Raw genomic sequence first — 15247 nt, 5'->3', positions numbered from 1 at the left:
GAAAGAGTATTTCCTGTGTGGCAGAGTTTAAAATGAAAAGTAGGTAGGTATATTATGTAAATGTTTGACACAGTGAAATCGTCGATCATCAAATTAAGTAGATTACCACATTAAAAGGCGCTCATATAGGTAAGTCATCCTTTCCAACATATTCCATATTCCAACACCTACATTAGGGTGGCAGCGACTATCAAGTTTCAAATATGTACTGACGATATTATATTATTCAGAAATGAAAACAAAATTAAAAACCTAAATTTGAATATTCCGTTTTGGTGAATCATAATAATAGCATAGCATATTATGGGATGACTACACACATCTTGCATTGGCTGGTACAAGAGATACAACTGATAATCATAACCAACACAAGATGCCAGAAATTATTTAATAAGTACCTTGATTCATTTCTTATTTCAAGTGTTACTATTGAAAATCAGTGTGGTACCATATTGCACACAGGGGGGCAGGTGGTTTCGACAAAAATCAGGACATCGCGAAGCTAAAAATCAGGATTTTTCAGGACACCTCTGGATTCTCGAAAATATAAAGAATATCTGCTTAAATTGCATAATATAGGGGCAATACAGGTGCTGTAAACGCAACAACAGTAAGCAGCTTCTTGGCTGGCCTGTAGTTCATATCGAAAAACACCATTCAAATATCATCGCTGAACCGAAGATTACCATCTGTTGAATGGTATTTCGTAACCTATCGATTCGATAAAGAATGCCACAAAGTGGTAAATTCCTGGCAAAAAAAAAATGATAACCTATTTACTTCGATTTTCTTGTAGTTTAACTAAGATATTTGAGAAATTTTTATGAAAATCAGGACAAATCAAGACATTTTAGGAACCAACTTTAAAAAATCAGGACAAATCGAGAGTTTTTGAAAAATCAGGACGGTCTCTCGAAAATCAGGACAAATCCTGATAAAATATCAGCGAGGTTAAGGATCATCGCTCTATTTAAGTACTATTTGAAGATATCTTGCTCAAATTCGACCTTCATCTAATTCGATATCAGATCAGCAATTCCAAATGGCTTGACACCAGTTTCGACATATTTTGTCCCAGGTTTCACTGTAATTTATTTTTTTAATAAGCTCCTTAGAAGCGACAAGCGATGGATAGTGTTAAGCCGAAAAAAGGTCAAGGTTAAGTAATAATATATAATATAGTAATAAAACCAATATACCTACCTCACTCTTCAGAAAACAAGGCGACACATTAAGCACGCCATGTTAAGTAAGTAAGTATTAAGCTCGCCATAATATAGAAAAATTTGTAACTGTTTTACTATATTTGATAATATTTTATCTTCATTAATTTTCTTTATTCATTTTGTTGAGTCAATTTCATAATTCGGAAATTATTATTTACATCGGGGTCCGTCTCACGATATAACTTAATGAACAATATTACTCCAATTCACTCGGTTCATGGCAACCGTTCTCCAACTTCTCGGGCATCCCACATACGCCAGATCACAACAAGTCCTGCCAAGCGCATCCGTCCAGACTTCGCCACCTTCTGGATACTGGGTTTGCCGTAGAGTTGCACTGACTTCATCCTCCGCCTCCACATTCCGTTCTCCTGCACGTCGCCTAAGATGGTTCTTAACACTCGTCGCTCGAACACTCCCAGTGTGCGCAGGTCCTCCTCAAGCAATATCCATGTCTCGTCCGGTCTAAGTCTTCTCGACCGCAGTTGCTTGTGGAGTCCATAGTAGCCACTACTTCCGCTGATCATTCGCCCCCGGATCTCACGGCTGCTGTCATTGTCTGTGGTCACCAGTGAGCAGAGATAGACAAAATCTTCGACTATCTCCAGCTCGTCGCCGTCGATCGTGACTTGTTATTACTGGACAAGCAGGCTTGGTCGGTCTCGGATATCGCAGGCCCTCAAATATTTCATCTTGGACGTATTAATCATCAACCCTATCCTTCCTGCTTCGCGTTTCAGTTAACGGCAGATCTCCTCCACTGCAGCAGATGATCTGCCGTCTATAGAGCTCATTCTGAGAGTCACGTGACGTGATGTGCAAGATTTCACATCGTTATACTGCCGTTGGACGCATAATTGTCACATGTGACATTTCGACGTTTTTGACTTTTTGATGCCAATCGTGATAATTTTATACGTACCTATTATTGAAATTCTTTGTCGAAACATAAAGTTTATTCTAGAAATTTCGAGAAAAATTCAATGTCAATTTGTCACACTGGGACAAATGGACGCATAACTGTCACACTGAGACGATTGGACGCATATTTGTCACACTCAATAAATGAATGTATTATAACTTCGGAACGTCTAAATAGATTTTCACCAAACTTGGCATACGTGTCCTTGATAGTCGGGAGGGGATCATGGAAATATAAAGAGGAGGGAGGGTCACTGTTTTCGCGACATCTCAATATGTGCAAGAAAAACTCTGCAAACTGCTTCGGATTCGTTGCTGGCGCTTGGAATTGTGCATGCAGACGAAACACTTCACAACATTAGTCAAATATTACTCTTCCGGCGCCGTGGAATTGTAATCCAAAATTGTCCAGGATGGCCATAAGTGATTGTCGGTGGTTTTTGCAGACCATTTCTTCTTAAGTTTTGCTTTGAGTTTTTATTTTGACGCACCTCGCAAAATACCGGAGATGTCTGTTTTTTAATGTTTACGAAGTATGTCGCCAGAGTTACTTCATCCGGATCTTGTTCCAGGACCGTATTCACTTCAAACGGATTGATTGTCCTCTTCTGGTATCGCTTCTCTCGCGGTTGCGACATTTTCAGCACGGCAGCTGACAGTTTGTTGAAGAAATGTTGCTTCCTGTACAGTGAGTGAGCTGCTGCAAATGGCTCCCCGTGCCGTTTTATTGATCGAACCCGTTAAACACTTCATGTTTGTCACAAAATAATGTACGCTTTCGAATAATCCTATTCAGACCTGATTTTTTTTAATTTAAGCTTCCATTTACGAATAAAACACAAGAGCCACGCACGAAATTCCAAACCAAACAACTACTGAGAAAATGCTCGTGGTGTGACAAATATGCGTCCATTTTTCGACTATTCATAGAATTTCGCGGCATAAATGTCACACAAGGATTTTCATTGAAAAAACAGTTCATTTTCGAAAAATTTGATCGAGGCTCATATGATAGGAGTATATTTTAGAGATCTACGAAATTGAAGTCAACAAAAGTTGTGAAACTGTGCGATAACAGCAAAATGTTTTGGTGACACTTTAATTGCGTTTTTCTCGCTTTGCCTTTTTGTAACATGTGACAATTACGCTTCCAACGGCAGTATATCGCCTCCAGAAATCACTCTAGGCTAGAACTTTCAGCGCAAATCTCCTGTGACGGTTTTTGGAGCTCCTGCATACTAACGTTTCTTCTCTGAAACATTTCCTGGAGACAGGATAAAGAATTGAAATTTTGTGAGTCACGTCACTCGACTCGCAGAATAACCCCCTATATCAATGTTATCGGCAAAGCAGATAAGTTGACTGGATCTGGTGAAAATCGTGCCCCGCATTTCGCCCCCCGCTCGTCGAATAACACATTCTAGCGCCACGTTGAACACCATGAAGGATAGATCGTCGCCTCGTCAAATAGATCATCGCACTTCGAATGAACTCGAAAATTCTCCAGAAATCCGCACACAGCACTGCGTTCCAGCCATCGTCGCCTTGATCAGTCTGGTCAGGTTCCTGTAAAAGCCGCTCTCGTCCATGATTTTCCAAAGCTCGTCACGGTCGATCGTGTCGTATGCGGCTTTGAAGTCGATAAATAGACGGTACCTAGGGACTTGATGTTCACGGCATTTTTGGAGGATTTGCCGTAGTGTAAAGATTTTCCAATTTCATAAATTCAGCTTCTGTATGATGATAGTTTTTGTAAAACGAGCGGATTGTTCAAAGGATATTTCATCGCGAATTGATGCAGGTTTTGATGATAGATTCTGCGATAGATTCGAATTCTTGTGCAAATTTGTTTGCAGTTTCCGAATTGTATTCAGTATTGGGTAATTTATATTCCTTAGAATTCACATAAAAATAACACTTAAATACTTTCTGTATTCATAAGCTGAGAGTTACAAGTTCAGTTAAAAAAAAAGTATTAAAACTTATTTTTAAGGTCATATTATATGATTTTAAGAAATATTCTCAAAAATTTGATAATTCTGAAATCCGCATTCCGATAAAGCCCGAGTAATTTCTACAGTTGTTGGCAGAAATTATTCGTGAACGCATATCTATTCTTCGTATCCACTGGACAGAATCGGTTTCGCTAATCAACTTATAATGGGGTTACAAAGCACGAACCAAATGTTAAGGTATTTTCTCTAACTTCATTCATCGATACTAACTATAGGCCCTATCCAACGCATTTTCACAAATTCACATCAATAGAAACCGAAGTTTGAAATTACTTATTGATTTTTATTGGAGTAAAAAGCGATTCATATTCAAATGCATTTGGAAAAGCTAGCTATAAATATCATTATGCAGAAGATAGTATAATATAATTATGTTATTCAACAATTTTTTCTGTCTTTGTCAATACACACATCTTTTTGTAAATTGTCTTCGTTTTCCTTATCTTCTTCGACATTGCTTACATTCGGAGCAAATGTTCCACGAACACTTTCAAACGCTTTTCTAAATCCTAGTTTTGTGTAAAGACTACGTGAAGCATTGTTTTCGGGTCTTATCACAACGAACGGTATATAACCTCTTTTCATGACTAGTTTTGTTAATGTCTGTGCAAGTTGTATGCCGTACCTAAAAATGAAACAAGAATGGTTAGTAAAAAAAACTACAAATCCTGCAAGAAAAATCTTACCCTTTACGCCGAAATTCTGGTTTTGTTTGCATTGAAAACATGCCACCGTAGTAAGATTGAAGACTCCAGGCGGCAAGCTCATGGGTATTTTTGTTGAAAACACCAAAGCCCGGCAATCGGTTGACTAATTTTTCAAACAGCTCTATGCTTTCGATATCTGCTGCCGGATACAAATCATGTATATCCTTCACATTGTTCAGCGTCAAATGTTGAAGAACAGCTTCGTTGCTCGGTAAGGGTTCTAGATCTTGATGCAATTCTGCGTGACACTCGTGAATGTACACATCGCCGTAAATTCGTCCTGTCAGTTGACCATTGACTTTTGTGCGAAATATTGAATCCATTTGGTTCATTATGCCAACATGCGTAAAATTCATGTAAATTGGTTCATTCCAATTGAATAATATATCTTCCGTTTCTATGAGAGACATTTTATCTAGTTGATCTGGTGGACAAAATATGCCCACACTTTCGTAAATTTTATCGTATGACTGAAACAAAGCAAAATAATTAAAACTTGAAAATCATACTTATAATTTATATTTGGCGGGGAATCATGTAAAGCTGTAGAATTTTGATGCATATTGTTTGATTATGATTACCTTACTGCATATGAGCGCATATATGTCCTCGACATTTTTTTTCACATTTTTAAGCTTAATTCAGTATTGTTACAGATTTCAAACAATTTTAATGCATCGAAAATTCAATAAGCAATTAGGGAAAACTAAAAAAATGTATTTTTTTTTTTAAATCGCTTTATAAATAAAACTAGTTTCTTTTAAAAAAAAAAACAATTTATCAACGTGCTCAAATCTTTGTGGTTTTTTGAATAATGAATAAAAAATCTATTTTATAATATTCATATTTTCCGAGAGTATCAGAAAATTCTTGCTCTAAAAATGTTTGCATTATCGAAAACTGAACTACAAAACTGAAATCTGAAACTTAAATCTTGATCCGAAAAAAGGAAGTTTTCCATCTATGTATGAAATCTGAACACCTTACATTGAAAAAATTAAAAGTAAGCCAAGCCTAGGATTTTGCATTTCAATTTCTTCGAACTGGATACTTACCGTCAACGTGCATCCTGGGAAATGTAAACATACAGCATCCTCGGGCCATGTTTTCGATATATAGAAATAAAAGTGCCATATTTTGTCTTTCAGGTACGTTTGAATCGTTTGATGAAACTGAAAAACAATTTGGAAGTGTTTATCAAAACAATCGAAATCAATATTGAACAAATAGAGTAAACTACATATGTTGAAAGTTTTTACGAATTTTAGAACCGGCATTTTCAGGGTACGGTGAAAAAATGACGATTTTTCGGTTTTTTTCATTAAAAATATAAAAGTTTTGTAACGAAAATGTGTTCTTTTACTCATTCGGCACACCAAGTTTTTAATAAATGATTTCTTGTAAGTAAGCCATGACTTTTAGAAGACGCCCTCATTTTTGTTTTTGTCCATCAAAACCAATTAAAGTTTTAATAGAAATTTAGGAACAACAAAGTAGTAAACGCTTGGATGTGCCCGGCGGAAATTCTCAAAGTGGTTTTTCTTTTTTTTCCAGAATGCTGAAGCTTAGTTAAGAGCTAGTTCACTCGTGTTGGGAAAAAGTGGTAGAAATTTTAATACTTTTAGCACATTTTGAAAACTTTAACATGCAAAAACATTTTCAAGATCTGCAGCCTTCAAGTTTTTTTACAACACCTATATTCTATTTTCGCACGCTGTGATGCAAAAATAGCAATATTTCAATCACATACGGCTGAAATGGAAACAGTGCTGTTAAAAAATACAACGCCTAAAATTCTTGAAAACATTTTTGCATGGTAAAATTTTCAAAATGTGCTACAAGTGTCAAAATTTTTACCACTTTTTCCCAACACCAGTTAACATGCTCTGCATACTTGCGTGCATACATCCTAATAATTTCCGGTGCTGTTGGGAGGCAATTTATTCGTTAATACTTCGAGGTGATTAAGTTAAGGTTTTTCAGTTCACAATATAACTAGAAAGGTATAGTGAAAATATTTGGAATAAATAATTCTAAACAGGGCATTCCCTGGAATTTGTGTATGAAAAAACTTTCAACAGCGTGAGAGTGTGGTTGAAGAGAAAAAAACTTTTAGCAAGCGTTAGAGCAGGTTCACTGGTGTTGGGAAAAAGTGGTAGAAATTTGGACATTTTGAAAATTTTACCATGTAAAAATGTTTTCAACATCTTTGGACGTTGTATTTTTTACAGTACTGTTTCTATTTCAGCCGTATATGATAGAAATATTGCTATCGTTGCATCACACATGCGAAACTACAACACGTGTTGTTAAAAAACTTGAAGGCCACAGATCTTGAAAATGTTTTTGCATGGCCAAATTATCAAAATGTGCAAAAAGTGCAACAGTGAAATCGATGAAATAATGAATGGTGCTTGCTGTTAGAAATGGGCGGGAGTGTTTGTAAAAAGATGATAGTAACAGACTGAGGCGAATTGGGGTGATTTTTGTATTTCTCAAACCCTGGGGTCTTGAAAGCTTTGTTTGTCGTCCATGAATTTTTGCAGAATGTTTAAGTAACGTTTAAATGAGTAAATTTTACTTTTTAGGTTTGTATGGGAAAATTGAACATTTTGTACTTATAAATGTAATCTATAAGATAGAAAAAAGTCTGTCAAAAAAGCATTTGGGGGCGTTCTTAGTACCTTCTATAGCTTCTTCAATTAAATATCCACATAATCGTTTCCACTTGTTAGCAGATGATTCGAGGTATACCAAATGACTCTTTTTTAGAGAATTTCATTCTTGGAAAATACAACCTTCTAGATGAATTTTGCGTCTGCTTGGATACCTTTGATGTGATGTCCAACAGACCTCTTCTATGTGTGTGTAGCAAGAGCCCCTTTGTAGCTGCACAGAGATAAGTATCGTAATTATTAATTTTTTACATTGTATTTTTCACCATGTTAGAGACGATTCCGAGTGTGAATGTTTTTTCAAAGAATGTATATTATTTTTCATGCATTTGAAACACCACTATCAAATTATTTTTTTTTAGAATGTTCCAATTACAAGTAACTTCGTTTAAAATACCTACACTTATTTTAAAAACAACTTATCCTCTTCAACCTGACAAATTTTCATAGATGCCGAATTTGTTGTTTAAAAGCTTCAAAAGAAGACAGCATGCCATACGAAAAGATTATCTGTACTTTGTCTTTGAAACGTGACTTCAAATTTGTATGCAATTAACCTCATCTCACGTAGGAAATAACTAACAAAATGCACGATTTTTCTGTGCTGATGAGACCAAATTACTCCGCTCTGTGGCAAATTTATTAAACCTTTCAATATTTTTATTACACTTCCCCTTCTTACTCTCCAGCTGAAATAAAAAAAAATCTGAAAATCGTTAGTAAACCCGGCTTGAATGTTTCACACATTTATGCCATTTTTTTTTAAATATAAGAAAAAACATTTTCATATTCGTAAGACAGAACGCAAAATATCGTTGCGGACTTTACAAAATAAATATCTAATGATCAAAATATCAATAGCTTAGATATTTATAACTTTTGCCAATTTTTGACCAAATTTTTAAGTTATGAATGTTAAAGCACACTATAAAATATCAGTAGCAAAATGTGTACCTATGTACAATTCATATGCTATGAAAAACAATTTTGAATTACAACTTTCAGTCGGGGAGTGTCTATTGTTTGTATAGTAGGAGCATCATTCCAAATAGGGACTTTACCTTTATTGCATGAGGCAAGAAACTTTCGATTGTTTGTAGTATTTTTGGTAGATCCTCCTCTTTCACCAGTACAAAATTTCTGCCAACTGGAATAGCATCCATTGTTTTTGTAGCCTGAAAATATAGAGAGAATTAAATTTTAGCAAATAGGTTATCAATCAAGGAAGGCCTAGTTTTCGTAGAAATTATTTGAAAGAATCATTTCAATTGTTCAAATTGTTTACAGTGTTTCGAATGTATGAGTCATACACCGAGCGGAATGTGAAATTTCATTGCCTGAATCGCTGTTCGGTTCGAAACACCCATGAAACAAAAAATCTTTTTTTAATTCAGATTTTTTGCAACTTCTCGCAGTTGTCCGCAGAAAAACCACTAACTTTAATTTCTCAAGAATGCAAGAACATGTTTAACGAACCGAACCGTTTTTTTAACTCAACGTTGACACATACCGACTGGCGTAAAACAATTAAAGTTGTACTGCAGAGCGTGATTCAGGATAAAAAAAGTCACGCATAAATGTTGTTGATTTTCCGGATAAAAATCGATACCGAATTCACTCACAGCTGTACGGAAGATGTTCTTGTAATGTATTTATTTCAGGTATTTTTTGAGCAATTGAATTTTTTTTTTGATTTTTTATGAATTGAAATTTTTTAGTTTAAGTATTTGCTCGAATAAGCGAAATAAAACCTGGAAATTGCGGAGAGAAAAATGGAAGGATTTATCGGCGGCCATGCTGTATAGATAATTCTATTCAGTATTTGTTCATACACCTATTCACTTCCCGGTTCACTTATTTTCAATTTTCATAATAGAGTCTAAGATTTTTTATGATCTGTCGAAACTTCCATTGGAAAACGTGGTCATTGGCAATATAATATTTTTTTTTATGTTTTTCACGATGATCTGTGTAAATCACAGAAATGAAAGCAAGCGTAAAGAAAAAACTGTGCGTTCTTTTCCCAAGATTGTTTCCTGTTATTTAAAAGGTAGATTCATATTTCCCAATATAAATGTAGCATGTCAAGACGAGTATTCCGCTCTGCGATTGTAATGGATAATAATTTTCTGCTACTTACCCTTAAAACTATAGTAGACTTCAAATTATTTTATGCTGGACGACTATTTTTGACCATCACATCAATTTCCAAACGTTTTACTGAGGGCAATCAAATAAAACACAATCGGTGTGAATGAAATTTTGTTAATACCTGCACCATAATAGCATCACTGAATATATTACATCAAGGATAGGTGTCCATCTTTTGATATAAAATTACTTTCGATTAAGTCTTTGTTTTGTAAGAAACGCACAAATATGCTTCACAAAAAATGTTTAGTTCCTGTATTCATTGTTCTGCAATTTACGTTAGTAACTATAGCTGTGCATATCGATACCCGATTCTGCGCAGTCGAGGGATAACATCAAATCCTGTAGGGTGAAACATTCGAAATCCTGCACCCCTTCAGAAATCTTGCAAGCAATTTATGGCGGCCGGCCTATGCCATGGAAGGTAAGCTGCTGCAGTATGTCATCATCACTGGTGGTAAGTATGGGATTTCTCACTGAGCATTCGTTACGTCGTTCGTTGCAGGACAACAGCAAGGATCCATTCTCCTTCTTGCTTTTCTCCTTTCATCAACTAACATAACTTGCAGTCATCCTGAGAAATAAGAGACTTGCGCTCTTCATTGTTCTTTTCAAAGTAATATTTGTTACATTTTATTTAGGTGTAATATCTATCAGACACAATCACGTATAGGCCAACCATGTGGTGCATAAGGCTTTTGATCTTTTGATTAAGGTACAGAGGAAGAAACGTGCGTTGAATTCTGTGCCAACCACTCACGTTGCCAACATATTTATTTTAGTAAACCTTTAATACCTAAGTTTTTAAAGTCTTAGTTTCATAGTTGGCGACAGTAGCTTAAATCTGTTTCTGGATATTTCAAAATTACTTTTACAATTTTCAAAGGGAGATCATAAGTTTGTGCATTGAGAATGAATTGCTAATCCCGAGCTGCATTCTATTGGGCCATGTAGGTAGAAAATTTATGGCCTTGATCAACCAGTAGCAACCATTGGTTATGTTGAAAACGTTCTACTTTGCCACGTCAGCGATCATGGAACTCGAAATGTATAAAACACAGAAACATAATTGAATAAATTTACAGAAGAATGGATATGTTTTAGAACTGTTAATGAACCATTTCGGATTCAATGATATAAGGTGGATATGAGTAGTCATTTCAACCAAGCTGAGCTAAGTTAGCATTATTAATTAAAAACTTAATAAAAAAACATTTATCTACAAGAATTTCTATATAGTTAGAATAGCAGCAGCAATAATAAAAACTGGAACAAACCTGACCTCGATAGAAAATTATTTTAAAATTTGGTTGTAATATGTTGGTTATATGTACATGTTTTACACCTTATCTTGATAGGGGAGAAGCAGGCTATATGCGCCTACTAAGCAGAATACATATTTCAACAAGTATGTGTACACGGCAAATTTTTTTTTTTGCTGGAAACCAGCAAAATTTTGCTGGTTTTTGTACCGCTGACTTTCCAGCAATTTAAATTGCTGGAAAAAACAGCAAACGTTAATGCTGGTTTCCAGCAATTCAAATTGCTGGAAAATCAGCAATCGGATTGCTGGAAACCAGCGATTTCTTTCAGAACATTCGGCTGTATTTGGTATCAAATTTATATTTCAATTCGAAATTAAATATTGGATACTGGCTGTGGTATGAGAAGAAATAAATAACAATTATTTTCTTCCATTTTTCATTTATGTATTTATTCTCAAAATCACATGTTATATTAATGTACAAACACCGGGGTGATAATCATCCACCACTTGAAATAGAGTTTTGATTAGTATTTTTCATGAAATTTCTACCTACCTTTTGAATACCCACCCTTGGCTTGATGTCTGGTTACTAGAATATAGAAGAAAATAATAATAATTGTATTAATTTTATGAAATTAATTTGCGGCTTTATCGGTGAGGGTTAAAGAGTTGAAATGAAAGGCGGATAGAATATCAGAAGAAAATTCTAAGGTGGTGAAAAGAGCGAAGAGCATTTGAAATAGAAGCTTGACCACATACTAAATTCTTTGTCCCACACCAATTAACTGTATTGAAGAAGTAGTACCCGGTGATTTCTCTTCTTAAAATAAAAAAAAATTGTATTAATTTTATCAAAGTTCGGGAAATAAAGTCTCACCTTGCTTCAGCGTACGAAAACAAACAGACTCCAATTTGACAATTCGATTGCTGATTTTCCAGCAAACTAGATCAATTGATGGAAAGTCCCAGCAACTTGAAAACCGATTGCTGGTTTTTCAGCAAAAATGACAAGAACACAACCGAATGCTGAAGAATCCAGCAATTTGAAAACCGATTGCTGGTTTCCAGCAAAAATTTGGATTGCTGAACATTTCCAGCAAATTTTTTTGCTGGATATCGAGGCAAAAATTTACTGTGTACAGATACTATGTTTACATAAGCAGACATTTGTGTTCTATAAATTGGAGCTATTTTTAAGATGAAATTTTCTTCAGTTTTATCATAAAAGTTGTCTAAATTGTCAAACCTCAAACCATGCGGGCTAAATGCGCCTATCTATGTTTCAGTTTCAGTATTATTTCAGAAAACTTCAGTTTCTCTGGCAATATTTTCATATAATTTCATTGAATATGCTACAAACAGATAACTTTTATACAACAAAGCTTAAATTTAATAAAAATCGATGTATTTTACAATTTTATGACATAATACAAACGTTTTGGTTGGCATATTATGAAATCAGTTCATCCACAAGAAAAAAGTTTTATAAAATCTGTTTGAGACCTTCAATTTTTTCTAAAGATGTTGATTAGAGCTTAGATTTGAAGTTTTAATTGTAAAAATCACAAACCTATTCTATTTTACCTGTTTTTTTTTTTTTTGATGGAGGCATTTTACAAACGTGATACGAAAACATAAACTTTATTCATGAGTAACGATCTTGACTTAGAACTGATGTTCAAAAATTAAAAAAAAAACTAATCGCAGGTTCAGAATACTACAGTTTTTCAAAATTTTCTCACTTGTTGATGAAAATTCAGTTCTGAATATTAAATTTGGAATGAGACTAAACTCATTCCGAACGTTCTGGTTCCATGTTTTCAAAATCAAAATTATATTACTGTTTTCTATTTTTGATTCTGTATTCAGTTCATGATTCTTGATTTTGAGTACCAATCATCAATTAATCATTTTTATTCCCAGGTTCCTTTTATTAAAAAAAAACTTTCTTCCTTTGGCTGTTTTTTTTGGGACCACGTTCTTAAAACCAAAGTGTTTATGAATCAATAAATTATATGAGCTCCCTCACATTATTCTGGAGGCTTGAATCGAGTAATATTTAGTCTGGGGAAATACAAAAACAAAGTATTTTAAGAAAGCAAAACATTGCATCTGCAAAATGTATGCAGATGCAAAAATAAAAGTTCGATATTTATACCGCTCCTCATGCCAAACTAACAACCAGAAGTCGGCATTATTACCTCTCACAATTTGCTAATGACATCTCATAAAGTTTACAGTTCCTACGGGACTCGTAATTTGCTGCAACCGATCAAGTTTCCCATATTGTACGATAATCTAGAGACTTGCCAATTGAAGCCTAAATTGCTTCAACCAAAATCACGCATCCCATTACATATGCCGGCCAACTCAATAAAACCTAATCGATAATGAAATTGCAGCATAATTGACCATTTTTCAAAAAAAATTCTTTTTACAAATTCATTTAAAAAAGGAATTGTAGATGATAATAAAAATAGCTCGAGGAACTGTAGTATCGTGACTTATTAAAAGGTTTTCTTGATTTCTATTTTTGGATATCAAAGCAACACTCGACATCATGAAAGACAACAATAAACATTCTTCTTCGAACTATCAACGGGAGTTGACAGTCCGTACTTTGGAAGTTAATTGCCCCTTTCCAGAATACTACAAGTTTCAGGATTCTACATTGGCGACGAGGATAAAGAATATTTGCGTTGGGTAAGAGGAAAAGGTTCAGGTATGTTATTTTAGAGATTTATTTTCGTGAATTTTAAAGAAAAATTAGAAACGAACCAGTCGCTTAAATGCGAATCGGAAGTCTGGTTTCGTTCTGCTAATATGCAGGTTGTAGTAGAAATGGATCAGGCACTTAAATGTGCATTGAGAAGGCTGATTCCATTCTGCCGAAAAGCAGGTGAAAAACTACTGTAAAAGTTTGTTTTTGTAGATTAGTTTAGAAGTTGAAATGGATCAGGCGCTTAAATGCGCAATGAGAAGGCTGATTCCATTCTGCCGAAAAGCAGGTGAAAAACCAGAAAAGTTCGAAATGGATCAGGTGCTTGAATGCACATGAGAAAGTCTGATTCCATTCTGCCAATAAGGCAGGTAAAGAATTTCAGCTAAGAACGCTTAAATGGGGTTCAATGTTTGGTTTCAAGAAATTCTGGTTTCATTCTGAGGAAGCATCATATTGGTGGAGGATCAGTAGCTTAAATGCTGTTAAAATTAGTCTGATACCATCCTGTATACATATGAATATGAATGCTCGAATACATTAATTGGTAATGGAGTCATTTTAATGAGAAAGCTGAAAAGTGGTTGGACAATGGTGGTGGGGAAAAGTTATCAGTTGTAAGGTCCAACAACAAAAGATCTTGGAGACTAGTGAAGCTGAGTTGTGATCTTGTACTTGGTTTGGTCGGTTATATTCAGTGAATGTGAGAAATGCTTTTATGGTGTCGTACTTTGCATATTTTTATAAATGCATGCATGGACAGTTGAAACAGGAAACTTTGTTTCCACAGGATAATTTTCAGTAGCGTAGATTATAAAGACCATGATATGAATCCGCAGAACAGAGGATCGATGGAATTGAATAGTACAGTGCGTGACCCAATGGTGGCACATTTAAGGAGTGATTGAAATTCTTTGTCCTGTAAATAAAAATCTTTTTTTTTGGGCGATTCTGAAAAGAGAAGAACTGAAACGTAGTATGATTGGCGTACTTCAAGTGAAAAATTTAACATAATAAATTTTCTATCGCAAAGAGACAAGATGCAATTTGGAAAAAGGATCAATGTACCAATGGCCGCAAACGCAGTTATCTTTTGTTCCGATCGCCTCGCTTTGCAAAAATTTAGTAAGTTGTGTATTGAGTCTGTAAATGTTTTTGAAGAATAAGTGTGTGAAAATAAGATAATCTTCATGGCGGAAAAGGATACTTAATGCTTAGTCGTTTTGGGAAAATCGAAGAATTACTTGAGTGGAAGGAAGGTGTTAAACATTGATGTTTAATTCGGTATAACGTCTGACATATGCAGTGCCGATACTGATCTTACACTACGGCGGTAATAAAAAAAAAAAAAAGAAAGGAAGTAAATGTAGTATCGTGACTTATTAAAAGGTTTTCTTGATTTCTATTTTTGGATATCAAAGCAACACTCGACATCATGAAAGACAACAATAAACATTCTTCTTCGAACTATCAACGGGAGTTAAGGTGACAGTCCGTACTTTGGAAGTTAATTGCCCCTTTCCAGAATACTACAAGTTTCAGGATTCTACAGGAACGAGCTCACCA

At 34.9% G+C, this 15247-nt stretch overlaps 1 protein-coding gene across 2 annotated transcripts; it reads right to left on the bottom strand.

Annotated features, from left to right (window-relative positions):
- Positions 1-4424: 4424 nt before the first annotated feature.
- LOC129745146 (uncharacterized) lies at positions 4425-10102 on the bottom strand. Of its 2 annotated transcripts, XM_055738060.1 has the most exons (6): positions 9849-10102; positions 9685-9764; positions 8606-8719; positions 5925-6041; positions 4849-5339; positions 4425-4787 (listed from the first exon to the last, which is right to left on the bottom strand). In XM_055738060.1, the coding sequence occupies exons 3-6, from the start codon at positions 8705-8707 to the stop codon at positions 4541-4543; spliced, it is 957 nt and encodes a 318-aa protein (XP_055594035.1). In that variant the 5' UTR covers positions 8708-8719; positions 9685-9764; positions 9849-10102; the 3' UTR covers positions 4425-4540. The 2 variants fall into 2 exon arrangements, with proteins under 2 accessions (XP_055594035.1, XP_055594034.1); XM_055738059.1 differs by having other exon boundaries at positions 9685-10100.
- Between the last annotated feature and the right edge of the window lie 5145 nt (positions 10103-15247).

Source organism: Uranotaenia lowii, chromosome 2, assembly GCF_029784155.1.
Source record: "Uranotaenia lowii strain MFRU-FL chromosome 2, ASM2978415v1, whole genome shotgun sequence".
Taxonomy (NCBI): Eukaryota; Metazoa; Arthropoda; class Insecta; order Diptera; family Culicidae; genus Uranotaenia; species Uranotaenia lowii.
The sequence above is the reverse complement of the archived record's forward strand: the minus strand, read 5'-3'. Positions and strand labels throughout refer to the sequence as shown.

Coding starts and splice junctions, on each gene's coding strand:
- LOC129745146 (XM_055738060.1), bottom strand. CDS start 8,707: ATGGATGCTATTCCAGTTGGCAGAAATTTTGTACTGGTGAAAGAGGAG. Junction 5,340..5,924: donor TCCCAGGATGCACGTTGACG/GTAAGTATCCAG, acceptor GCTTTGTTTCAG/TCATACGATAAAATTTACGA. Junction 4,788..4,848: donor CCAGAATTTCGGCGTAAAGG/GTAAGATTTTTC, acceptor TTTCATTTTTAG/GTACGGCATACAACTTGCAC.